General features: G+C 45.9%; 1 protein-coding gene and 1 pseudogene across 3 annotated transcripts in view; one reads left to right on the forward strand and one right to left on the reverse strand.

The window, feature by feature from the left end:
- CDYL (chromodomain Y like) overlaps positions 1 to 27,786 on the reverse strand; it is a 155,890-nt gene that overhangs the window by 54,942 nt on the left and 73,162 nt on the right. For all 3 annotated transcript variants that reach the window (XM_038770408.1, XM_038770409.1, XM_038770407.1), the window contains exon 2: positions 20,170 to 20,836. In XM_038770408.1, coding sequence (XP_038626336.1) covers positions 20,170 to 20,836 — 667 coding nt within the window. The remainder of the gene's footprint in view (positions 1 to 20,169; positions 20,837 to 27,786) is intronic.
- Positions 16,392 to 16,536, forward strand: LOC119948968 (annotated as a pseudogene).

A 27,786-nucleotide genomic window follows, 5' to 3' on the forward strand; every position in this document is an offset into this window, starting at 1 on the left:
CCTTGGGTTTGTCCTATCTTGGCTCCTCAGGGCAAAAGTGCACTGCATCACCCTTGCTCCACATACATCTGTTTATCTGTTGGGGTTTTTTTTTAATTGGTATTGGTTATGGGCTTGCTATATATCAAGCACTGTTTGAAGTGCTGGAGGAGAAACCAGTTAATCAGGTTGGACACAGTTCCTGTCCAACATAGGGCTCACGGTCTAAGTAGGAGGAAGAGCAGGTAATGAATCCCCATTTTACAGTTGAGGAAATGGGAGGCACAGAAAACTTAGGTGACCTGCCCAAGGTTATACAGTGGGCAAGTGGCAAAGCTGGGATTAGAACCCAGGCCCTCTGACTCCTAGGCTTGTGTTCCTGCACTAAGCCAGGCTGCTTTCATAGGAAGGTTACACAGTCAAACATCAACCTTCTCGCTGTACCTCGAACTCATCTATCTCACCGCCGACCCCTCGCCCACGTCCTGCCTCTGGCCTGGAACGCCCTCCCTCCTCAAATCCAACAATCACTCTTCCTCCTACTTCAAAGCCTTATTGAAGGCATATCTCCTCCAAGAGGCCTTCCCTGATTACACACACTTTTCCTCTTCTCCCACTCCCTTCTGCTTCACCCTGACTCGCTCCCTTTATTCATCCCTCTTCCTTGCCCCACAGCACTTATGTACATATCTGTAATTTATTTATTAATAATAATAATAATAGCATTTATTAAGCGCTTACTATGTGCAAAGCACTGTTCTAAGCACTGGGGAGGTTAACAAGGTGATCAGGTTGTCCCACGGGGGCTCACAGTCTTCATCCCCATTTTACAGATGAGGTAACTGAGGCCCAGAGAAGTTAAGTGACTTGCCCAAAGTCACACAGCTGATAAGTGGCGGAGCCGGGATTTGAACCCATGACCTCTGACTCCAAAGCCCGGGCTCTTTCCACTGAGGCACGCTGCTTCTCTGTCTCCTGTCTCCCCCTCTAGACTGTAAGCTCGTTGTGGGCAGGGAATGGATCTGTTTATTGCTATACTGTACTCTCCCAAGTGCTTAGTACAGTGCTCTGCACACAGTAAGCGCTCATAAATACGACAATGAATGAATGAAAAGAAGTAGCAGAAGGGAAGATTCTTCCTTGCTTCACTCCCAATTCCATCTCCTTCCCAAATCAATCAATCAATCAATCAATCGTATTTATTGAGCGCTTACTATGTGCAGAGCACTGTACTAAGCGCTTGGGAAGTACAAATTGGCATCACATAGAGACAGTCCCTACCCGATAGTGGGCTCACAGTCTAAAAGGGGGAGACAGAGAACAGAACCAAACATACCAACAAAATAAGTAGGATAGAAATGTACAAGTAAAATAAATAAATAAATAAACAGAGTAATAAATATGTACAACCATATATACATATATACAGGTGCTGTGGGGAAGGGAAGGAGGTAAGACGGGGATGGAGAGGGGGACGAGGGGGAGAGGAAAGAAGGGGCTCAGTCTGGGAAGGCCTCCTGGAGGAGGTGAGCTCTCAGCAGGGCCTTGAAGGGAGGAAGAGAGCTAGCTTGGCGGATGGGCAGAGGGAGGGCATTCCAGGCCCGGGGGATGACGTGGGCCGGGGGTCGATGGCGGGACAGGCGAGAGCGAGGTACAGTGAGGAGATTAGTGGTGGAGGAGCGGAGGGTGCGGGCTGGGCAGTAGAAGGAGAGAAGGGAGGTGAGGTAGGAGGGGGCGAGGTGATGGAGAGCCTTGAAGCCCAGGGTGAGGAGTTTCTGCCTGATGCGCAGATTGATCGGTAGCCATTGGAGGTTTTTGAGGAGGGGAGTGATATGTCCAGAGCGTTTCTGGACAAAGATAATCCGGGCAGCAGCATGAAGTATGGATTGAAGTGGAGAGAGACACGAGGATGGGAGATCAGAGAGAAGGCTAGTGCAGTAGTCCAGACGGGATAGGATGAGAGCTTGAATTAGCAGGGTAGCGGTTTGGATGGAGAGGAAAGGGCGGATCTTGGCAATGTTGCGGAGCTGAGACCGGCAGGTTTTGGTGACGGCTTGGATGTGAGGGGTGAATGAGAGAGCGGAGTCGAGGATGACACCAAGGTTGCGGGCTTGTGAGACGGGAAGGATGGTAGTGCCGTCAACAGAGATGGGAAAGTCAGGGAGAGGACAAGGTTTGGGAGGGAAGACAAGGAGCTCAGTCTTCGACATGTTGAGCTTTAGGTGGCGGGCGGACATCCAGATGGAGATGTCCTGAAGGCAGGAGGAGATGCGAGCCTGGAGGGAGGGGGAGAGAGCAGGGGCAGAGATGTAGATCTGGGTGTCATCAGCGTAGAGGTGATAGTTGAAGCCGTGGGAGCGAATGAGGTCACCAAGGGAGTGAGTGTAGATTGAGAACAGAAGGGGACCAAGCACTGAACCTTGGGGAACCCCCACCGTAAGAGGATGGGAGGGGGAGGAGGAGCCTGCAAAAGAGACTGAGAAAGAACGACCGGAGAGGTAAGAGGAGAACCAGGAGAGGACGGAGTCTGTGAAGCCAAGGTCAGATAACGTGTTGAGGAGAAGGGGGTGGTCCACAGTGTCAAAGGCAGCTGAGAGGTCGAGGAGGATTAGGACAGAGTAGGAGCCGTTGGATTTGGCAAGCAGGAGGTCATTGGTGACCTTTGAGAGCGCAGTTTCCGTGGAATGAAGGGGACGGAAGCCAGACTGGAGGGGGTCGAGGAGAGAGTTGTTGTTGAGGAATTCTAGGCAGCGCGTGTAGACAACTCGTTCAAGGAGTTTGGAAAGGAATGGTAGGAGGGATATGGGACGATAACTAGAAGGTGAGGTGGGGTCAAGAGAGGGTTTTTTTAGGATGGGAGAGACATGGGCATGTTTGAAGGCAGAGGGGAAGGAACCAGTGGAGAGTGAGCGGTTGAAGATGGAAGTTAAGGAGGGGAGAAGGGATGGAGCGAGAGATTTCATAAGATGAGAGGGAATGGGGTCAGAAGCACAGGTGGCCGGAGTAGCACTTGAGAGGAGGGAGGAGAGTTCCTCTGAGGATACCGCTGGGAAGGATGGGAGAGTAGCAGAGAATGTTGAGAGCCGGGGGGTTGGAGAAAGGGGGGAAGAGACTTTGGGGAGGTCGGACCTGATGGATTTAATTTTGTTAATGAAGTAGGAGGCCAGATCGTTGGGGGTGAGGGAAGGAGGAGGGGGAGGAACCGGGGGCCTGAGAAGGGAGTTGAATGTACGGAAGAGCTGGCGGGGGTGATGGGCATGGGTGTCAATAAGGGAGGAGAAATAGTTTTGTCTGGCAGAAGAGAGGGCTGAGTTAAGGCAGGAAAGGATAAACTTGAAGTGAACGAGGTTGGCATGGTGTTTAGACTTTCGCCAGCAGCGTTCGGCAGCTCGAGCATAAGAGCGAAGGAGGCGGACAGTGGCAGTGATCCAGGGCTGTGGGTTAGTGGTGCGAGAGCGGCGAAGGGAAAGGGGAGCGAGCGAGTCTAGCTGAGTGGAAAGGGTAGAGTTGAGAGCAGTAATCTGATCATCAAGACTGGGTAGAGAGGAGAGGGCGGCGAGGTGGGGTGTGAGGCGCTCCGAAAGATGGGTGGGGTCCAGAGAGCGGAGATCTCTGTGAGGGAGTAATACGGATTTACAGGGGAAAGGAGTGTGAGTGAGGAGGCAGGTGAGAAGATTATGATCAGAGAGAGGGATCACAGAGTTGGTGAGCTCCCCTATTGCCCTTCCACCTTCAGGAAATGAAACCCAGTCTAAAATGAGAACAGGAAGAGAAAAATCGTTCCCTTATTCTTTATTCCATGCATGTTATTCCAAGTTAGTTAATGAAGCTGGGGGGAGAATCCAGGACTTGCGGGCAGAGGGATAGGGCTGATTTAAAGATCAGAGAGACGCTTTTGATATTTTCTCCTGGATAGCCTAATGCATAGGTTTAGGACTGAAGCAGCTCTATGCACTGAGGAAAGGAGAATACCATAGTTAAGAGGCCATCAAAAAGTAGAATTCACGAAGTAAAACCAGCTACACCACTCTTCATCTTGGCATACATTTAATAATAATGATAATAATAATGGCATTTGTTAAGTCAATCAATCAATCAATCAATCAATCGTATTTATTGAGCGCTTACTATGTGCAGAGCACTGTACTAAGCGCTTGGGAAGTACAAATTGGCATCACATAGAGACAGTCCCTACCCAACAGTGGGCTCACAGTCTAAAAGGGGGAGACAGAGAACAGAACCAAACATACCAACAAAATAAAATAAGTAGGATAGAAATGTACAAGTAAAATAAATAAATAAATAAATAAATAGAGTAATAAATATGTACAACCATATATACATATATACAGGTGCTGTGGGGAAGGGAAGGAGGTAAGACGGGGGGATGGAGAGGGGGGAGAGGAAAGAAGGGGCTCAGTCTGGGAAGGCCTCCTGGAGGAGGTGAGCTCTCAGCAGGGCCTTGAAGGGAGGAAGAGAGCTAGCTTGGCGGATGGGCAGAGGGAGGGCATTCCAGGCCCGGGGGATGACGTGGGCCGGGGGTCGATGGCGGGACAGGCGAGAGCGAGGTACAGTGAGGAGATTAGTGGTGGAGGAGCGGAGGGTGCGGGCTGGGCAGTAGAAGGAGAGAAGGGAGGTGAGGTAGGAGGGGGCGAGGTGATGGACAGCCTTGAAGCCCAGGGTGAGGAGTTTCTGCCTGATGCGCAGATTGATCGGTAGCCATTGGAGGTTTTTGAGGAGGGGAGTAATATGCCCAGAGCGTTTCTGGACAAAGATAATCCGGGCAGCAGCATGAAGTATGGATTGAAGTGGAGAGAGACACGAGGATGGGAGATCAGAGAGAAGGCTAGTGCAGTAGTCCAGACGGGATAGGATGAGAGCTTGAATGAGCAGGGTAGCAGTTTGGATGGAGAGGAAAGGGCGGATCTTGGCAATGTTGCGGAGCTGAGACCGGCAGGTTTTGGTGACGGCTTGGATGTGAGGGGTGAATGAGAGAGCAGAGTCGAGGATGACACCAAGGTTGCGGGCTTGTGAGACGGGAAGGATGGTAGTGCCGTCAACAGAGATGGGAAAGTCAGGGAGAGGACAAGGTTTGGGAGGGAAGACAAGGAGCTCAGTCTTCGACATGTTGAGCTTTAGGTGGCGGGCGGACATCCAGATGGAGATGTCCTGAAGGCAGGAGGAGATGCGAGCCTGGAGGGAGGGGGAGAGAGCAGGGGCAGAGATGTAGATCTGGGTGTCATCAGCGTAGAGATGATAGTTGAAGCCGTGGGAGCGAATGAGGTCACCAAGGGAGTGAGTGTATATTGAGAACAGAAGGGGACCAAGCACTGAACCTTGGGGAACCCCCACCGTAAGAGGATGGGAGGGGGAGGAGGAGCCTGCAAAAGAGACTGAGAAAGAACGACCGGAGAGATAAGAGGAGAACCAGGAGAGGACGGAGTCTGTGAAGCCAAGGTCAGATAACGTGTGGAGGAGAAGGGGGTGGTCCACAGTGTCAAAGGCAGCTGAGAGGTCGAGGAGGATTAGGACAGAGTATGAGCCGTTGGATTTGGCAAGCAGGAGGTCATTGGTGACCTTTGAGAGCGCAGTTTCCGTGGAATGAAGGGGACGGAAGCCAGACTGGAGGGGGTCGAGGAGAGAGTTGTTGTTGAGGAATTCTAGGCAGCGCGTGTAGACAACTCGTTCAAGGAGTTTGGAAAGGAATGGTAGGAGGGATATGGGACGATAACTAGAAGGTGAGGTGGGGTCAAGAGAGGGTTTTTTTAGGATGGGAGAGACATGGGCATGTTTGAAGGCAGAGGGGAAGGAACCAGTGGAGAGTGGTTAAGTGGTTAAGTGCTCTCCATGGGCAAAGAACTGCACTGAGAACTGGGGTGGACACAATATAAGCAGATTGGACATGGTCCCTGTCTTACATGGGACACAGTCTTGGAGAGAGGAAGGGAGAAAAGATATTTTATCCCCATTTTACCAATGAGGCAATTGAGGCCCAAAGGAGTTAAGTGAACTTGCCCAAGGTCCTATAAGGTTCAACAGAGTAGAAATCCAGCTTGGACAAGAGAAATTCAAATAGTGGGACTAGATGAAAGAGCAATGCAGCAACTGTTGAGAGCAGGAGCATGGTTCAATAAAAGCTAAGGATGGTTAACATGACCCAGAAAGATGCAGGCGAATACACAGAATTGGCGATGGTGTGAAAATTTGACCAATTCCCCTCTTCCACTACATGTTCATAACCTCCTGACCTGCCACGTCGCTCACACATCCTCTTCCCTGAATTCAATTTCCACAACTCACCACGACCTCTGGACTCTAAACTGGCTCCTCCTGTCCCAGGCTACAACATCCCTCCTAAGCTTCTTACCAACCGTTACATTCCTTTTAGACTGTGAGCCTACTGTTGGGTAGGGACTGTCTCTATATGTTGCCAACTTGCACTTCCCAAGCGCTTAGTACAGTGCTCTGCACACAGTAAGTGCTCAATAAATACGATTGATTGATTGATTGATTCCTTAGCCCCACTCCCGGATGGCAAACTCCTGGGGGGCAAGGATCACAACTACCATTCCCATTGTACTGTAATTTCCCCAAGCGCTTGGTACAGTGCTTTGAACCCAGTAAGTGCTTAATAAATTCCACCAATTAACTGATTGAGGCTCAAGTCCACAGGCATACCTTTGCCTTCTCTACCACTTCAATTCCTTCACTCCCTATGTGTAAATATTTTTGGTTGCTTCCCCAGTTACAGTGTAAGCTCCTTTTGGGCAGGGAATGAGTGACTTCTTCACTGGTATTTCCCAAGCACCTAGACAGTGCACTATGCCAAGGGGGTGCTCAATAAATATTACTTTACTACTCTCCTTCCATCACTCTTGCATCATCAGACTCCAGTCCTGGATCACCACCAGAGTCTGTCTTCTCTGCTCCTACATTCATTCAGCTGAAATCGACTGGCAGGAATCCAGGCACTGAGTCAACTTCTGCCTCTTCACATTCACCGCATCCGTCCATATTCGCCTCTCTTCTGCTTGCCAACTCTTCTTTATTCCTCCATCATTCTCCCCAACACCTTCAACCCTCACTATTTCCAACCTTTAATTCCCCCTTGAAGTCCCCATTGTCCCCAGTACCTCCTTCCTAACCTTGAGGACCACGCCGATCACTTCATTAGGAAAGCTGATGCCGACGGGTGTGAATTCCTCCAAGTCTCTCTGTCATCTCCTCGCTACTCTACAAACCCCATCTCTTCCTTCTCCTTCCCAGCAGTTTCTCATGCTCTCCAGAATTATGCCTCTCCCTGTGGCTCTGATTCTATCCTTTCATCTCTTCAAAACTCTGGCTCCCTCTCTCCTCCCCTCCCATACCGCTATCAACCTCTCACTCTCAAATGGTTTACACTCTGCCATCACTGGATCACACAGCCTACTCCAGCTATCACCTCATTTCTAATTTTTTTTTTTGACATGTCCCTCCCTTCCTCACCACCAATCCTCTTCAAGCAGATTTCACTCCCTTCACTCCAGTGAGAGTGTACTTTCCAAAAATCACCAAATCCAGCAGGCCCTGCTCTTGATGATTTTGTTATCTTTGTCAAATGATCACTCTCCTTGTAATACTTTAAGACCTTGGTTTCACTGGGTCCCCTCCTCTTCCTCACTCTCCACTCATCTCTTTCAGGGAACTCACATCCTCTCACAAGCCTCCTCTATGCAATGGCCTTCCAAATGTGCCTCCCCACCCCAGCTTTTGTCATGTCACATTTAGTGCATAGTGCATATTATTTCCTTCCCTAGTCTTCCTGCCTCCAGCTTCTCTCCTCATTCATTCATTCAATCGTATTTATTGAGCGCTTACTGTGTACAGAGCACTGTACTAAGCTCTTGGGAGAGTACAGTATAACAGAGTTGACAGGCATGTTCCCTGACCACAGCAAGCTTACAGTCCAGACAGGGGGGCAGACATTAGTATAAATGAATTACAGATATGTACCTAAGTGCTGTGGGGGTGAGGGAGGGGTGAGTAAAGGAAATAAGGGCCTAGTTGGGGAAGGCCTCTTGGAGATGTGCCTTTAATAAGGCTTTGAAAGGAGGAGGGCGGGGGGGGGGAGAGTGATTGTCTGTCGGATATGAAGAGGGAGGGCGTTCCAGGCCAGAGGCAGGATGTGGGTGAGGGGTCGATGGCGATATAGATGAGACAGAGGTACAGTGAGTAGGGTGGCTTTAGAAGAGCGAAGCGTGCGGGCTGGGTTACAGAAGGAAAGCAGTGAGGTAAGGTAGGAGGGGGCAAGGTGGTTGAGTGCTTTAAACCCCTCTAAAGCACTCTACCAACACCAGTCCTTCACACACACTGATCCCCTGACTGGAATTCCCTCCTCTTCTAGACTGTGAGCCCGCTGCTGGGTAGGGACCGCCTCTATATGTTGCCAACTTTTACTTCCCAAGTGCTTAGTACAGTGCTCTGCACACAGTAAGCGCTCAATAAATACGATTGAATGAATGAATGAAACCCAGGCCGCCAGACAGCCGCTTTCCTTGTCTTCAAGGCCCGCTTCATCAGGAAGCCTACCCCGATTACCTAACAATATCCCAACCATGTCATTCCGACATCTTACACTTATGCATTCTATTCCTAACCTCAGGATTCATGCACATATGAACATGTATTTGAACATTCAATTACTTATTCAGCTATTTCAATCTGATATCTGTACTAAATCCTACTACTTGTTCTTCCTCCTGCTCCCTCAATTTGTAAATAATTTTAGCCTTTTGAAATTCCCCACAAGATTGTAACCTCTTTGTGGGCAGGGACCATGTGTCTTCCTTCGGCTATTTTCTCTAGCATAGGTGCTCCAAAATAGCAATCAATTAGTGGTATTTTATTGAATACTTTATAAGTGCTGTAATCAGTGATACACAGATACTAAACCTCAAAGTGTCAGGAAGGATGTCCATTCAATCACATATATTCTGAAGTCACTATGATTGATAAATTAGCACAAAGAATCTGAAATAACTAGCATTTATTTTCTCCTATCAATGGTATTTATTGATCTCTATGTGCAGAGCACTGTCCTATGCGCTTGGGAGAGCACCATACAACAGAATTAGCACAGAGGTTCTCTGCCCATAATGAGCTTACAATTTCACGCCTGAAATGGATTTGGGATGAGATCAACTACATCAGTGGAATTTACTGAGCACCAACTGAATGTCAGACACTTTATGCATTTAGGAAAAAACAACAGTAGTATGACAAAGTTCCTCACTCTTAAAGTAGCTTACAATCTAATGGGGTTCACTGTCACATGGTATTACTACTACTAATTATTATTTTGGTCTTTCCTAAGTGCTTAACCTGTGCCAAATCCTACGCTAAGAGCTAGGGTAGATTCAAGATAGTCGGATCACATGGTCCCATGTGGGGCTTTTAGTCTAGGAGGATGGGAAAGTGGGTATCTCATATCTCATCTTTATTTAACAGATGAGGAACCCAAGGCCCAGAGAGGTTAAGTGCTAGGCCAAGGCTACATCGCAGGTCACTGGCAGAGCTGAGGCTAGAAGTCTGGTCTCCCAATTCCCAGATCCCTGACTCTTTCCACCAGGCAACTGCTTTCTGATGTCAGGCCCTTGCTCGCCTTTTCAATCTGTAATTTATTTTATTTTACTATTCATCTCCTCCTCTTGACTATAAACTCCACATGGGCATGGATTGTTTTCTACCGAATCTACTGCACTGTACTCTCCCACACATTTGTACAGTGCTCAGCACACAGTTAAGTGCTCAATAAATACCACTGATTAAGACAGAGCATAAGGTATGTCACAACAAAAATAAAATCCAGCCAGCATTTCGGGTAAAATCTCTTCTACGCGATGGATGCTGAAAGTCACTGCAGTTGGATGCGCCTTTACCGGGCTTGGTCGGTCCACAAATTTGAAGGTGACACTCGATCGAATGGCTCTTAACGGGTTTTAGTTTCTCTTTTTCAACTTTATACAGAATTTACTCTGTCTCACTGGAACTGGTAAAAGAGAGTTTGGCATCTTCCTTGGTTTCGTTCCCTGAGTTTTGGTGGTGACTGCTTTTAAGCAGAAACAGAGGTTAAGATTCCAAGACCAGATCATTTTGGAAAACTAGACGGCAAGGAAGTTTTCACAGTATACTTCTTGAAAATCCCAACTCTTAAAGGGAAAAGGGAAGAAGCCCTTTTCCAGACTGTTGCTATGGTAGCTAGACAGAGACCCCTAGAGGTTATTTAGCTGACCTGAGACTTGTTGAGGTACACTCTCCCAAGCTATTTTAAATAATAATAATAATAATAATAATAATAATGATAATGACATTTATTAAGCACTTACTATGTGCAAAGCACTGTTCTAAGCGCTGAAACCACAACACCAGAGAGACTTGATTTAGACACAGGTCATTAAGTTCCAATGATTACCGCAACGTGCGGCAAAAATGGTCAAAATAAAAATCCCCTTTGCACATCATGGTTTGTCCCACCCCTACCTGGACTTTCATATTGCTTCCTCTTTGTTAGCTTTCTAAAATAGAAGATTAAAAGTTCACAAATACAGCCGTGATCCTTTTTTAAATAATGGTATTGGTTAAGCACTTACTATGTGTCAGAACACTGCATTAAGTGCTGGGGTAGATACAAGATGATCAGGCTGGGCACAGTTCATGCCCCATGTGGGGCTCACAAGTCTCAGTTCCCATTTTACAGATGAGGTAACTGAGGCACTGAGAAGTTAAGTGACTTGCCCCATTTGTCAGATTACTGAAGCCATTGTCCAGATACCTGAAGTAGAAAACCACAAGGATTTTACACAGCCCTCTTTGCCCACTTGCTTGTAGTGGATGAGAGAACACAAACTGCCCTGCCACTATAATTCATCCCTTCTTGTAACTTTTTATTTATTTATTGGTATTTACTAAGTCAAGCACTGTGCTAAGTCCTGGGGTAGGTGCATGATGATCAGCTAAGACACAGTCCCTGAATACGGGGCTCACAATCCAAGTCTTTCTGACAGAACAGAGGCTTGTCCATCACTTAAAATGGGCAACTCATTCCATCAATCATCTGTCAACCCATCAATAGCATTTATTAAGCATCCACTCTATGAAGAGCCCTGAACTCGGTAAGTACGATTTAAGGTGAGCATACTCTGTGATTTAAGCACCAAGGCTTAACAAATTCAATCATATTTATTAGCACTGTACTAAGCGCTTGGAAAGTACAATTCAGCAACAAGTAGAGACGATCCCTGCCCACAATGGACTCACTGTGTTAATGCACATTCACATTCCCCCCAGTTAGACTGTAAGCAATTAGGGATGGTGGATACTTCATCTACTGGGCTCTCCCAAGTTCTTAGTATGGTGCTCTGCACATAGAAGGGCTTCAAATACAAACGACTGATTCCAAACTAATATCCTCCAGGAAGCTTTGCCCAATTAATTCTCAGCCCTTCAGTCATATTAACCAAAACACCACCCACGGTGCACATATATTTCATCCCAATCCTCAGCAGTTATGTTCCTACCTACATTTTTATTTGTTCGGTCAATGATTTAATCAGCTCTTCTCCCCGCTAGACTGTACGCTCCTTGAAGGCAGGGATGGTGCTTACCAATTGTATTATACTCTTCCAAGCACTGAGTACAGTGCTCAGCAAAAAAGTGCTCAGTAAGTATCACTGATTGATCCTGATAACATTTGTACTATTTCTTGTTATATCCTTGTTATATCCTCTGGCTCCCACTGTTTGTAAATAACTTTTGTCTGTCTGTCCGTCCACCTGCTTACACCAAAGGCAGCGATCACGTCTCTTGCTTCTGCTGTATTCCCCCAAGGACATATTACAGCACTCTCTGCACTTAGCAGGCACTCAATAAATACCACTTATCACGACAGTGACGACAAATCATTCACAAAATAGTTGGAGAACGGGAAAGAAGCCACTCTCTGGCTGCTGAGAACACAAGTATGAAATGAACAATAGGTAAATGAGTTCAAAGAAGTAGAAGTTCATGTAAACTGAAAATATGCTACAGGTGAGGGCAATAAACTCAAATGCTAAGGACATCTGTTGGATGGTTAAGGTGAGGCTTAATGGTGGAAACCTTCTGGAGGACTCTGAAGATGGGGAGAGCTGCGATCTGGAGGATTTGAAAAGGGAGGGACTTCCAGACAGGAGCAAGGGCATCAGCATAGAGCCAGAATAGGGGGAGTCTGGGATGAGGTACAATCCTTGTGGGTATGGAACTTTTGTACCAACTCTGTTATACTGTACTCTCCCAAGCACTTAGTACAGTGCTCTGCACACAACAAGCACACAATAAATACCAGTAACTGACTGAACAGGAAGATTAGCTTGAAAGGAACAATGAATGAGGGAAAAGAGAACCAGTAAATAATAATAATAATAATTACGGTATTTGCTAAGCACTTACTATGTGCCAGGCACTGTACTAAGCACTGGGGTGGATACAAGTAAATCGGGTTGGACACAGTCCCTTGTTCCACGTGGGGCTCACAGTCTCAATCTCCATTTTACAGATGAGGTAAATGAAGCACAGAAAAGTTAAGTGACTTGCCCATGGTCACACAGCAGACACATAAGAGAGAGAGCACTGACAGAGTAGCTCCAAAGCCAAGGACTAGAATTTCCGTACAGAGAGGAGAGAAATGGGCAACCACTGGAGGTTTTGAGGCGTGGGGAGACACGGACTAAATGACGTTTTAGAAAAATGATCTGGACACCAGGGGGAAGCATGAACTGGTGAGAGGGAACGATTGTACACAGAGGGACCACTGAGGAAGATGATTCAGTGGTCTGGTTGGGATATGCCAGGCAACCGGATCCGGGTGGTGGCCCAGAAAGGGGCGATCCAGGAAATGATGTGGAAGAAAAACTGCCAGCATTCAACAACAGGCTACATGTGAGAATTGAAAAACAGCAAAAGTCAAGAAGTTGCAGGTTTTGGGGACAGGAAAATTTGGGCTGTTGACTGTGATGGGAAAGTCAGGAGTAAAAGTAGTTATTAAGTACTTACTGCAAAGCGCCGTACTAAGCACTGGGAAAGAGTACACAAGTAATAAGAATAATCATCATAATGATAATTGTGGTATTCGTTATGGGCTTACTATGGGCCAAGCACTGTACTGAGTCATGGGATAGACACAAGATAATCAGGTCCCAAGTCACAAGAAAATCTGCCTGCTTGCCAAATCCAATGGCTCATACTCTGTCCTAATCCTCCTCGCCCTCTCAGCTGCCTTCGACACTGTGGACCACCCCCTTCTCCTCAACACGCTATCTGACCTTGGCTTCACAGACTCCGTCCTCTCCTGGTTCTCCTCTTATCTCTCCGGTCGTTCATTCTCAGTCTCTTTTGCAGGCTCCTCCTCCCCCTCTCATCCTCTTACTGTGGGGGTTCCCCAAGGTTCAGTGCTTGGTCCCCTTCTGTTCTCGATCTACACGCACTCCCTAGGTGACCTCATTCGCTCCCACGGCTTCAACTATCATCTCTACGCTGATGACACCCAGATCTACATCTCTGCCCCTGCTCTCTCCCCCTCTCTCCAGGCTCGCATCTCCTCCTGTCTTCAGGACATCTCCATCTGGATCTCTGCCCGCCACCTAAAACTCAACATGTCCAAGACTGAACTCCTTGTCTTCCCTCCCAAACCCTGCCCTCTCCCTGACTTTCCCATCTCTGTTGACAGCACTACCATCCTTCCTGTCTCACAAGCCCGCAACCTTGGTGTCATCCTCGACTCCGCTCTCTCATTCACCCCTCACATCCAAGCCGTCACCAAAACCTGCCGGTCTCAGCTCCGCAACACTGCCAAGATCCGCCCTTTCCTCTCCATCCATACCGCTACCCTGCTCATTCAAGCTCTCATCCTATCCCCGTCTGGACTACTGCATCAGCCTTCTCTCTGATCTCCCATCCTCGTGTCTCTCCCCACTTCAATCCATACTTCATGCTGCTGCCCGGATTATCTTTGTCCAGAAACGCTCTGGGCATATTACTCCCCTCCTCAAAAATCTCCAGTGGCTACCAATCTGCGCATCAGGCAGAAACTCCTCACCCTGGGCTTCAAGGCTCTCCATCACCTCGCCCCCTTCTACCTCACCTCCCTTCTCTCCTTCTACAGCCCACCCTGCACCCTCCGCTCCTCCGCCGCTAATCTCCTCACCATACCTTGTTCTCACCTGTCCCGCCATCGACCCCCGGCCCACGTCATCCCCCGGGCCTGGAATGCCCTCCCTCTGCCCATCCGCCAAGCTAGCTCTCTTCCTCCCTTCAAGGCCCTACTGAGAGCTCACCTCCTCCAGGAGGCCTTCCCAGACTGAGCCCCTTCCTTCCTCTCCCCCTCGTCCCCCTCTCCATCCCCCCATCTTACCTCCTTCCCTTCCCCACAGCACCTGTATATATGTATATATGCTTGTACATATTTATTACTCTATTTATTTATTTTACTTGTACATATCTATTCTATTTATTTTATTTTGTTAGTATGTTTGGTTTTGTTCTCTGTCTCCCCCTTTTAGACTGTGAGCCCACTGCTGGGTAGGGACTGTCTCTATATGTTGCCAACTTGTACTTCCCAAGCACTTAGTACAGTGCTCTGCACACAGTAAGCGCTCAATAAATACGATTGATGATGATGATGATGATGGAAGTCCCACATGGGGCACTCAGATTAAGGGGGGAACTGGACACAGACTCTGTCCCTCAAGGGACTCAATCTCAGAAGGGATAGGGAGGAGTGGGACAGGGAGGAAAGATGAAGAGCTTGATTTTAAGACGTACTGACTTTGAGAGTGAGTGGGACATCCACATAGGAAGGATCTTTAAAGGATGCTGACTCCCATGACTGAACTTAGAGAACTTTACCAAGGACCTTTAATTTTCTGTGGCACAGGGGAACACGGCAGTTTGAGGTATGGGATTTGTCGTCCTCCTGCCCCCTGCTTTTTTTAATGGTATTTGTTAAGCGCTCACTACGTGCCAGGCACTGTACTAAGCACTGGGATAGGTAGAAGATAATCAGATTGGCTATAACCCATGTCCTACATGGGGCTCACAGTCTTAATCCCCATTTTGCCGATGAGGTAACTGAGGCACAGAGAAGTTAAGTGACTTGCCCAAGGTCACACAGCAGACAAGTGGTGGAGTCACGATTAGAACCTGGGGCCTCTGACTCTCAGGCCTGTGCTCTTTCCAAGAGACCACCCTACTTCCCACAGCGCCTTTGTACAAAGTCACTTGAGATTTAGAAGATCTATTTCTTCCCAGAAGATGAGGGTAGGAGGTTGAACGGAAAAAAGAGCATTAATGAAAAGAATAAGGGAAACGGGGAAAGTACAAGAGGAAAAGGAAGCACTGGCTTTCTTTAATTACAATGAGATGGGACGATCCAAACCTGAAGTGCATCCCCCAGATTCCCAAGTTAAAAGATGCAATTAAATCAGTTAGCCTGTGCCCCAGATGTCAGTGATGAGAGCAGGCATACTGGAAACGGCCAACAGATGGAAAGCTATGTATCTGCACCGAGCATCTGTTTCTGCTTGTGGTAAAGCAGTGTCATCGAGGGCAAAGGGGAAAGAGGATCAGAAATTGTATTTCACCTTAAAATTTGAATTTCTGTAAAGACTCGCCTACCCTCAAGTCAGGCACAGCCATGGCACAGTTCTGAATTCTGTAACCAACTTCTTCCCCTAGACTGTAAGCTCCTTGTGGGGAGGGAATGTGTCTAACCAACTCTGTTGTATTGTACTCTCCCAAGGGCTTAGCACAATGCTCCACACAAAGTGAGCCCTCAATAAATACTGTTACTTGGTTGATTTCTCAATCTCACTCAACCAAAAACATCCTTAACATAAAGCAACACAATCACCTCAAGACTCATGATTTCTGGATTAAAGGAGTGACTTTCAAACAAACCCAAAGCGCAATGAATTAGGGTGGGTGGGGAAGGATGGGGGTCAACAGATGATCAAACAGATATTTCCTGGGAGGAAGCAGATGGGGAGGGGTGTAGCACTACAATACCATCCAGTCACTTTCTGGAAAAAACACTGCTTTATGTAAAACGATGTTACACGAGCCACTGGGTTCATGGGAAGAGAGCTCCCTCCCAAGAAAGAAGAGAGAAGAAAAAGAGACAAAGAACCAGCTGGCATATATTCTCTCTCCGTAGAGTGTCTTTATTAATCAAGAATCGATCAATCAATCCATGGTATTAATTGAGCACACTGTGTGCAGAATGATGAACTAAGTGCTTGGGAGAGAACTGCATAATAGAGTTGGTTGACACGATCTCTGCCCACAAGGAGCTCACAGTCTCTCCAGGGAGACAGATGTTAAAATCAGCTACAGATAGGGGACCCCTCTCAGGGTCGCACCTGGAGAGTTTCTCCAGTACTCTACCAGTCTCGACTGCGGGAGGGAGAGTCAAGCAGAGGTCTGTCCATCCCATTCCATTCCTAGCTTGGGCAATGGCTAGCGAGTGGAAGGCAATCTGCCACAAGTCAAAACTCACCTGTGCTGGGCAGCAGTGGTACGGGAGAGAGTCGAAGGCGGAGACTTGAGTTTACTGAGTGGAAGGAGGCAATGGTAGGCCACTGCCATATTTTTACCATGAAAACTCTATGAATACTCTCCCAGAGCGATTGCTGATGGAGGTGGGGTGTTCTGGGAGAGATGTGTCCATGGCCTTGCTATGGGTCGGAGACAACTCGACGGCGTAAGACCAGACAGATAGGGGAAACGGTAGGGTGTAAGGATATATACATAAGTGCCATGGGGTTGCTGGGGGAGGGGAAACTATCAAGTGCTTAAGGGGAACAGATCAGAATGTGTAGGTGACAGAGGGGAGGGTGGACAGGATCATGGGATGAGACCCACCTGCCCCGGGGACATCTGTCTAAAAGCAAACATTCTGGGTGGGCTAATGCAGGCTGGGAAACTCACTTTGCTCTTTGCTTTTTTTTTGCAAGTCTTCATTTTCTCTGGTGTGAACCAGAAGTGAAAAAGATTACGGGAATGTCACATGCTCCAACGATGACTTGAGAAATGGGGGGGAAGGGCCCAGCAGCATCTATTTCTGAGGTGATCTCAGAGGTCTCTCGCCTGGGGTGAAAGACCGTACCCGCTGCCCCTGCCCGGCAACAGGAGGATCAGGCTAGACTGGGTGAACAGTCCTTTCATTCGTTGATTCGTTCGTTCAATCGTATTTATTGAGCACTTACTGTGTGCAAAGCACTGTACTAAGCACCTGGGAGAGTACAATAACAATAAACTGACATTCCCTGCCCACGACGAGCTGCAGCAACAAATCAAGCATGTGACATTCTTTCCCTTCCTTCTTCCCACATCGAATTTGATTACAATGTAAGTAGTCAGTTCAATACTTGTCTCAATCAATCAAGGAAGAGTATTTCTGGAGAGCCTACTGTGTGCAGAGCACTACACCATGGGTAGAGAGAGAAAGAGAGAGAAGACGTGTTCCCTGCTCTCAAGGAGCAGGCAGACAAAATACTTTCCAGATAAGAGCAAGAATGTAGTACGGAAGAGAGAATGCAAATCAATGTATACTGGAGGTTGACAGTGCCCAAGGGCTGGTTAGGCGATAGTCCAGAGGAGGTGACCTGGGCTGAAGAAAAATTAAATTCAGGTGCCTGAGAGATCAGGGAGGATTAGGAGAGGGAAGAGCCTGTTGGACTTGGCTGACAGGAGGACAGTGGTGTCCTTGGAGAGGGCTGTGCCAGTAGAGCGAAGGGGGTGGAAACCTGACTTCAGCGAGTCAAGGAGAGAGTTGTGGGGAGGAAGTTGTGGCAGTGGAGGTATAAAACTCTTTCAAGGAGTTTGACTGGAATGAGAACAGAGAGGTGGGTGATGGTGGGAGGGGATTGTGGGAGTCAGAGAAGGCTATTTTCATACAGGGGAAACAAACATGTAGGAAGGGGGAGAGGAAGTCAGAAGCCACATAATGACACCTAAAATGTAACATTTCATTTCCCTGTGTTCTACCAGAAAAGTTAAACTATGACCAGCTTTCCCTGGTTTACCAAATTAGGAATACAGCATCAACTTCCTGTTACATGCTTTTAGAGCATGATTAGACTACAAAAAGGCTGTCACACCCTCCTCCACATGAATAACCCAGGGACTTCCTTGCTTAGTGTGGTCTCTGAAGGCTAAAAATAGTGTCAGACATCAGGAGATAGAGCTGGATTTGGCAAAATTGCCTGCCTCTTTTTACAGTTATTACGGTGTTCGTTCACTGATCCATTCTGTTGCCAGAGAGACTTGTGCTACAATATATATGGCAGGAGCAGGAGGTGTAAGAGAACCAGGCCTGTGAGCACAGAGTGCAGGCTCCAGATTGCTGGCAGTATGCACAATTGCCTTTAGAGTGAAATGTATTAAATAAAATTGAGAGTAGCAATCCAGTACAAAACAGGAAGCGACGCTGCAGTGTATACAGAAGAGAGCTAAACAATACTCTGTAAACCCTGTCTGAGTCTTAAAGAAGTTCTCATCCTTATTTCTATATCTTTAAAAATCTGGTTTTGATCATACGCTCATTTTCTATAAAAGTAAAAATATCCATTTTCAATCATGACCGCTCTAACCCGTCTACTGAGACTGAACCTTACAGAACCGACTTCCCTAATTCCCTCTTACCCAAAGATTGTTTTGAATAAAGCTACGCTTTTTTCAAGGATGCAACTCTAGTATGGTATTTAAGCACTTTTGGTGTGCAGACCACTGTGCTAAGCACTTCGGAGAGTACAAAGCTTTCGGGACTCTCATTTTGAAAGCCAGAATGTTTAAAATGGAATCAGCAATCAGTTCCCAGTAAAGTTTCCCCAAGCAGAACTACTCAAATGCCAATAATCAATCGACTGGCGGTATTTAAGCGCTAATTTCACATCCAAGTTATTTACATCATCAAAAGTATGAAACAAATTTCTAAACACTCTCTACTTGGAGTCAAAAGGCAGCAATCATACACGGAAACAATTTTCAAATCTTCAGATGTTCTATTGCTGCATTCTGAAAACTGTCTTACACTTGTCTTGAACTGGAATGGCTCAAAGATCAGAAACAATGGCAGCAGGAGTCCTTGATAAAAATCACAAGCATCCCTGAAGAGAGAACTTCAAGAAAAACACTTGTTTAGCATTTTTATCTCAATCTCTTGGAGGGATTCACTGCTATTTAAAGTCATCGGATGACGGATCTGAAAATATATCTGCCTCGTCTACTCACTCTATGGTACTCTCCCAAGCGCTTAGTACAGTGCTGTGCACACATTAAGTGCTCGATAAATTCCATCAATTGGCTTAACAGAGAGAGAACCTGAGCCTCACCAGGTAATGTGACTAAACCACGCCCCAGCAATGGCAAAGGTAGAAAGTGGAGAAGAGAGACAGCAGTACTACTAGCCTTTACATCACTCTGCTACAAAATCACAAAACAGGAGGAAAACTCAAACAGAAACCAGATTCAGTCATCAAAACTTAAGTCTGCCTAGTTCTGATTAATAGAGCACTCAGATTTGAGGCTTAATTGTTCCTGAGAGAGCCCAGAAAGAAAACTCCGAAGTTTGAACTTAGTCCAACTTCAAGGAATGCAATGGAAATTATTCCATTGCTTGCCATTACAACACAACTCCAAGGCCTCGTTTAAAGCAGATAAATCAAACTGACCCATGACTGCAAAGTTCAATTCAGCGCATTGAATGTGAAACCTCAGGAGAAAGGGGCAAGGGGGAAATGCACTAAAAATTTCAACTACAAATCCTGGGATTAATTCCATAGCATATTTCTACCACTCACAACATATCTGACTTTCTGACCTCTTTTGGATAGACAGTATTTGAAGCAATTCAAATCAATGGAGGAATATAAATGCATCTTACGCAGACTTTAAAAACCTACCTGCCAAGTACTGAGCTTTCAGCAGATAGCAGAAGCCGGCAAATCTTTTAATGGCTCGCGGAGGCATCTCCATTTAAAGCGAGAATTAGTCAACTTTCCAGCTTCCCGATGAAAACTGATAACTATATACGATAATTAGCATTCACGTCCACTGAAAAGGGAACCATTTGTATGTTCAATCAAGTGTTACAGAGAAAACGAGATCTTATTCGCTTACCTTTTCCATTGATCGTTAACGCGGACGCAATGGTTGCAGTGACCGGAACTGGAAGCTGAGGAACTAGTGGGTGTATTCTTGGCCTGCTCCCCATTCTAGCCCTCTCCGCACCAGGCCCCAATAAAGCACCCACTGGCTTTTCTGCTGCCACTTCAGGTGCCATAGAGTCTTCCTGATCCTGTTCAATCTGATCCAGTTTATCGGGACTTTCATTCTGAAAACCATCAACTGCTGTCCTACTCTTAATAGGACTTTTGGGCACCAGGATTTTAATACCAGATTTGGCAAGGTCCATATTTTTCCTGTTTGAGAGAGATGGTGATGAATTTTTCCGGAGCTTCTGGCTGGCAGTAAATAACGGATTATTTTTTGACTCGTGGTCTTTGCCAATCACTAATGATTTAGAAGAAGTCTTTGAAAAACTGCTATTGGTTGATCTAGAAATCTGCTTCCTGGCATTGTTGGGAGAGGTCCTATTTGTCCTAGTTAATGTGCTTTCCTTTTGTTTCTCGTTGTGGCGTCGGTTGAATTCGTGAATGTATTCTTCGCAGTTAACAAGGTGCTGCTCTGGTTCCCAAGTGTCGTCTTCACTGTCGTAGCCTTTCCACCGCACCAGATATTCTATCTTTCCTTTCTTGTTCTTCCTTCTGTCCACAATCCTTTCGACCTGTTAAAAAACAAAGAAAAACGAAAATGGGAAACATGACATTCGACCCTAAGTGACAGAGAAAGATAAGCATTGGAAACACTAATAAATATAAAACTAAACAACCGAAGGCCAGGACACTAATAGAGTGGTTTCCTCCTGTAAAAATAAGGCCAGATGAATGACAGTTTATATGGCTCTAAAACTCTTCAAAATAAGGTCAGCTGAATGATAGCTTATAAGGTTCTAAAACCCTTCCCATGCAATGCCTGCCACCTAAATGATCGTGGCCTTCTTTTCTCATGAATGAATGAACAAGAGCACAGAGAAGAGAAATGGGTAGCCTGATACCACTGTCAAAGCTAGGTCAAACTCAGAGAAAAGAAATCAAATTAAACAGTGGAAAATTATCCTCTATACAATAAAGTATAGAGAATAGCCTAGGTGACCGTTCCAGGTCATTTCCTTCCTCATGGTTATGGAGTCTTTGAATTCTTTATTTTGTTCTAACCTACTTTTTTAATGAGCTTTAGTCAAAGAACCACCCTGAACTTACAAAACCTTCACTTACAAAAGCCTTGTTACCATGATTGCCATACTGTAAATCACAGGGGTGTGGCTGGTACGGAAACCCAAAAAAGCCCCTACCCCTGAAACATCTTAATTCACACAGTAACCTCACCTGACATTTTAAAAGCACAAAACCCCCTGAAGTTGGCTCTTCTCTAAATCTCACCCACTGGAAGCAAATGTTAATACAGACCCAATGAGTGAGGAATTCCCCAGTTTCCAGCATCCCCACACCGCCCTATGACATGGCGGAAGGGCGGGGGGGGGGGGGGGGGAGTGTGTGTGTGTGTGTGTGTGTGTGTGTGTGTGTGTGTGTGTGTGAGATTCATCACTTTATTCCTTGGCAGTCCCAAAGACTCAGCTCTTCTCAGGTGAACACCAGACCAAAGCCAAGAACCACAGAAAACTGGGCTGGGAAAGCTGGAGTATATGTTATATCATCACCATCTGACCCCATTCTAAACTGTCAGCTCCTTTTAGGTTGGGAAAGTGTCTACCAATCCTGTTGCACTGAACTCCCCCAAGCACTTAGTACAGTGCTCCACACACAGTAAATGCTCAATAAATGCCACTGATTGATTAACTGCTGCGGTGCTTAGGCACAGTTGCGGTGCCTAAGGCAGATAAAAGGTGGTCACTTTGAACGGCCACGCTGGAGAGCAGCACTTGGAAGCAGAAAGAAGAAGCACTGGCAGAACGGGCTCCTCTGACCACAGACTGGTACTGGACTCTTGGGTGGTGGAGTGAGTGTATTTGTCATCCCCTTGCATGTTGGTAAAACTAAGTAAAAAACTTTTCACAGTAACCTTGGTGATCAGAGGTGTGGTTTGGACTCTACTACAGCTCACTGAGGCTCCCCCGGTCCAGGAAGGCCCTGGTTGGTACTAACTGGGGGCTCGTGACACCAACTTCTTCATCAATCAACCAACTGAGCGTTTACTATGTGCAGGGCATTGTACTAACTGCTTGGGAGAGCACAATCCAACAGAATCAGCAGACACGTTCCCTGCCCAAGACGAGTTTACGGTCTACAGGAGGAGGCGTAAGGGTAAACCCTAAAAGGTAAGGCCTCGGATCTTATTAAAAAGAAGCAAAATATAACAAAAGAAAAATGGGGGGGAAAAACCCACGAGAATGAGAAACAGTCAAAGTTGGCCAAGTGGCACCCATCAAAAAGCCAATCCTACCTAAACTCTAAAAATACACACTCAGAAGCCCAAATCCAGACATATTTAAGAAGGGGAGGTATCACGTGACTTCAGTGATTGTTAGCTATGGCCCCCTGGGCCTCTCTACAGAATGTATTATTTGAAACTGGACAACCTAGATTACATTAGGAGGAAAATGAGTTCAGAGGACATGGAGGGGGAGAGATAATAAATTTAGGTGTATGCTCGGCAAATTCTCTGGGTGGAAACAGATTGGAGACACGCAAGAGATGCCGCCACAAGCCTGACAAGAATGCAACTGAACACAACCTTCATGTGGCAGACCTGCAAAACAGTAACAATGAGAAGTGCAGTCAGACGGCTACTGAGACGGAATTCTCCCGGAGCCAGCGTGACCGGCTGAATAAATTACCACATAAATTACGTGGGCCAGGCTAGATTAAAAAAACAAACAAACAGGGGGCCCCTGAATGCTGACTCTCAAACTTCTGTGGCGGGGATAACGCTGAAGTCTTCTCAACTGCAGAAGCTTCTGGTGTGATACCAGACAGACCCAGCTGTCATTCACAATGAGGGTGGATAAGTTAATTGAGACCTCATGGGAAGGTATTCCCTGGGATCTGACATAGCTTCCAGAACCAGAATGTGAATTTTCCTGCAATCTGAAGTGTTTCTTGAATGGTACATTTTGGGACTTGTGGACTTCAATCAATCATATTTATTGAGCGCTTACAATGTGAAGAGCACTGTACTAAGCACTTGGGAGAATACAATATAACAGAGTTGATAGATATGTTCCCTGGCTTTGTGACAAGATGTATGAAGGCACACTCAAGCATATTTTCTTGAGGCTTTGTTGGTTACCAAGTAACCAAGCAATCAATCAAGTTAGATGGTCCTCAGGAAAGAGTCTAAAACCCTCTAATCCCCCAAGGGGCCGTTTCAATATGTTCAGTAGATGAAATGTGTGCCCTGTGGCTAAATCTCAAAAATAAAAAGGCAGGAATACTCTGGGATATTACTGTGGTGAGGGGAGTTTTTTTATTTTGGTTCAGGGAGAGATCTCCAAAATCTGGTTGAAGTAGGTTTGGTTCTGGAGACTACAATCTACATTTTTTTCTAACAACAAAATTAATCAAAGTTTGGGACCTAGATTGGCACTAACTCTGGTGACTGTCTTCTCCAGAGAAACTACATGCACTGAAGGGCTTTCTTCCCAAGGAAGGCTTGTACTACCTTCCATGTTTCTTCCTAAAATGTACTTTCCTGGTTCAGGGAGAAGGGAGCAGGGGGTGAATTGACTACTAAAAAACTATCGGTAATTCAAAAGACCTCTCCTCTGTAAGAGACCTCTAGACTGCAAGCTCGTTGTGGGCAAGGAAAGTGTCTACTAACTCAGTTTTATTGCACTTACCCAAGTGCTCTGCACACACAAAGCACTCAATAAACGCCAATGATGATGACAATTAGGGTCTTCGAACACACAAGACTACTTTTCTGCACACAGCGGGGAGATTGGCACATAATTTGCTCCCAAACCATGTCAAATTGCATAGAAATCTGAGGTTTAGAAGAAAGGTTTTGGGGGAAGTTTGTCCCAAACCAGACTAGAGGACATGCTTCAGCTACTCAAATAACGTTCTTGCCAATACTCTTCTCTATTAACTTGTTCAAAAACGGATTGGGGATTTCTCTGAGCACCCAAGATACAGACCCAAGGCAACCAACACGCAGAGAAATAAAAAGAGGAGAAGCCTGACATTCTCTTTTGCTGTAAAAGTCTTCTGACAATTTACAGATTGAACAGAAAGTGTTTAAGATGATCATTCCATCCACTTTACACACATAAGAATATGTACCTCGAAGAAGAAAACCCACCTACAAACGCTGTTAACAAGCAATGAGTGTCCTTCTACGATGCTGTTTACAGGCAGCAATCAAAACACTGAGCATGGCTTATCCATACCACGAAAACGGTTCAATTAAAATGGTTCAGCAATTAAAGGACCGCTCAAAGTAAGACAAACAACCACATCTTGCTGCATCTCCTGGCTCTGACAAGAGAAAGGCTTAGAGAAGTCTGTTGGGACACGCCTAGAGGGGAAGACAGACATTGCTATAAATAAATAAGTAGATAAATAAATTACAAATATATAAAGATGTTCTGTGGGGATGGCAGGGAGGATGAATGAAGGAGCAAGTAAGAGCAGCGCAGAAGGGAGTGGGAGAAGAGAGGAGAAGAGTCAAGGAAGGCTTCTTGGAGGAGATGTGCCTTCGGGGGCTTCAACACGAAGCGATTCGAACTTGAACACACACCATTACTGAAGAGTGAAGGCGGCTCTATGTTGACAAGGAGGAAGCCTATGGAAATGGTAACGGCGCTTTGACATTCTTTTGAACACACTTCATACAAAGCACACCAAACCTATTAACACGTGACAGCATGGAAATAAGCCAAACTATTAAACAAGTCAGCACTCAGCCAAAGCTCTAATGGTATCTAGTCAAAGCATGTAGTGAAAACACATATTACAGTAAAACTAAAACTTGTATTGTAAAACAGGAAAACAAATAGGAGAAGCTACACCTCTTTCTGTGACACGGAGGGACGATGCCTTTCTCATTAGAGGGACCTTTGTAAACCTGTAAATATGCGGAAAGAGCAAGGGCCTAGAGTCAGAGGACTTAGGTTTTATTTCTCGCTCTGCCAGCTGCCGGTGATGTGACCTTGGGCAAGTCATTTAACCGCTCTGCGCCTGTTACTTTATCTGTAAAATGGGGATTAAATCTGCCTATTCTCTGACAGACCGACTGTAGGCCCAATGTGGGCCAGGGACTGTGCCTAACCTGATTATCTTCTACCTCAGCAATGAATGTAGTGTCTGGCACATAGTAAGCATAGTAATGGTATAACAAGTACCATTAAAAAAAAAATAACTTTATGTTTTGGCAGTCAAGAACTTTTATCTTCCAGTGTTCTATTTTTAAATGCTCCCACTGTATGCAAGTTACCTTACTAGATGTTTGTCTTGCTCCTTCTAGATTGGGAGTTTTAGACAGGGACCAATCTGAAATGTTTATCTTGCATTCACTCCAGAGCTGGGCATAATACCTGGTATATAGTAAGCACTTAGTAAATACCATGCCAAGGGAGTCTCTAATGCAATGGCAGTTTTGCATAGCTTCCACTGAAATGTGTCGAAGGTATTTTAAAGACTTGACCCCTTCAAATTACATTTTGGCTAAACCAGACTTTTCTGACCGGTTCTAAGAATGCGTTATTTTATGTTGATTTTCCTAGCATGGAAAAATTGCTAGAAGCAGCACAGCTCAGTGGAAAGGGCATGGGCTTGGGAGTCAGAGGACATGGGTTCTAATCCCGGCTCTGACACGTCTGCTGTGTGGCCTTGGACAAGCCACTTAACTTCTCTGTGCCTCAGTTACCTCATCTGGAAATTGGATATTAAGACTGTGAGTCCCACTTGGGACAACCTGATTACCTTGTATCTACCCCAGCACTTAGAACAGTGCTCGGCCTATAGTAAGCGTTTAACAAATACCATAATTATTTATTATAAAGACCTATTAAACATGTCCGTTGATGGATTTTTTTCGGGGGGGGGGGGGGGGAATCTAATTTCTTTCAGGCTTACCTACCAGTTTTTCTTCTGAATCCTGTGAAGAGAAATAAATGAAATTCCTAAGTCTCTCACAAAAATAACCCTGGCTATATACTTTGCTGACTCAGGGATACCCACCAAGTTGTTGGGGGCAGGACAGGTGAAGTCTTTTGAATTCAGGTGTGGTTGACAGGTAGAAAAAGAAGGGAATTAGGGAATGTTTGTTTGACAACACAGACTTATGTGAAGACAGTGTGCCACGGTGTGGGAAAAAAATAGCCGGTGTCCACGACTGAAGTGTCAGAACGGGTGAGTTCTACAAGGCAAGTTTTTCCTAAACATGGAGTTCTGGAAAACACAATCCCCTCAGAGGAGAACTAGGTGCATATTTCAGTCATCTGACTCTACTAACTGTCACTTTCCATTGAGATGGTTTGGATCCAACAGATAAAAAATGATGTGATTAAGTCCTAAAAGAAATTTCATGCTGTGCCTCCTCTTTCTACCCTTATTTTGCTTCATGTGTGAGGTATATCTTTGGTATATCCACTGTGGGAGATGCTTGTATTCTCTTAAGCTAGTGCGGGAGCAGTAGGGCATAGAAGTTAGTAGGAGAGAGATGGAGAAAATGAGGGCTTTGGAAAATGTAAGGCAAGTCAATGCCACTGCCAAGTTAATGCAAATTTAGTGAGGTGAATAGGATTTTTACAGACCCAATGACCTTTGGCAATTACCGGAAAGATGGCTTAAAAGATAGTTGGATAGACCGCCAGACCTTGTTTCCTTTTACTGTATCGGTCTCATCATTCATTCAATCATATTTATTGAGCGCTTACTGTGTGCACAGCACTGTACTAAGCGCTTGACCCTCGCCACCATTTGGAGATCAGAACGGAGTTCTGGTCATCACTGGTGTTCCTGCCTCTCCCCTTTCCAGTCTGTACTTCACTCTTCTGCTCAGATCAACTTTCTAAATTCTAAAATGTTCTGCACACATCTCTCCACTCTTCAAAAACTTCCAACAATTACCCCATTTGCTTTCGCAACAAACAGAAACTGCTGATGAATGTAGACTGTAAACTCCTTGTGGGCAGGGATCATGTCTCCCAACTCCGATGTGATCTGGCTCACAGTCGGTGCTCAATACATACCACTGATCAATTAACTGGCTTCAAGTCGGTCCATCCATTGTCTCCCTCTCTTTCCAGCCTCTTCTTCTATCTCACCCCGGTTTACGTTCTCCCTTTCTTCCAAGCCTACCTTCTCACTGAGTCATTCTCAATTCTCCTACCTCTGACCCTTGGTTCCCACCTGGAATTCCCTCCCCCATTAACCGTTGTTGGGTAGGGATTGTCTCTATCTGTTGGCGAATTGTACTTTCCAAGCACTTAGTCTAGTGCTCTGCACACAGTGAGCGCTCAATAAATACAACTGAATTGAATGAATGAATGAACTGTGTCAGACCACAGTTCTCCCCGTCTTCACAATCCTGCTGGAACTCTGCCTCCTCCAGGAAGCCTCCAGGATTGATATGTCTTTTCTTGAGATCACATCCTCTCTACTGTAATCTTAGTACTTTTGTACCCACAATCTTTGGTCACACTCTTGTACG

Source organism: Tachyglossus aculeatus, chromosome X3 (genome assembly GCF_015852505.1).
Source record: "Tachyglossus aculeatus isolate mTacAcu1 chromosome X3, mTacAcu1.pri, whole genome shotgun sequence".
NCBI classification, from domain to species: Eukaryota; Metazoa; Chordata; class Mammalia; order Monotremata; family Tachyglossidae; genus Tachyglossus; species Tachyglossus aculeatus.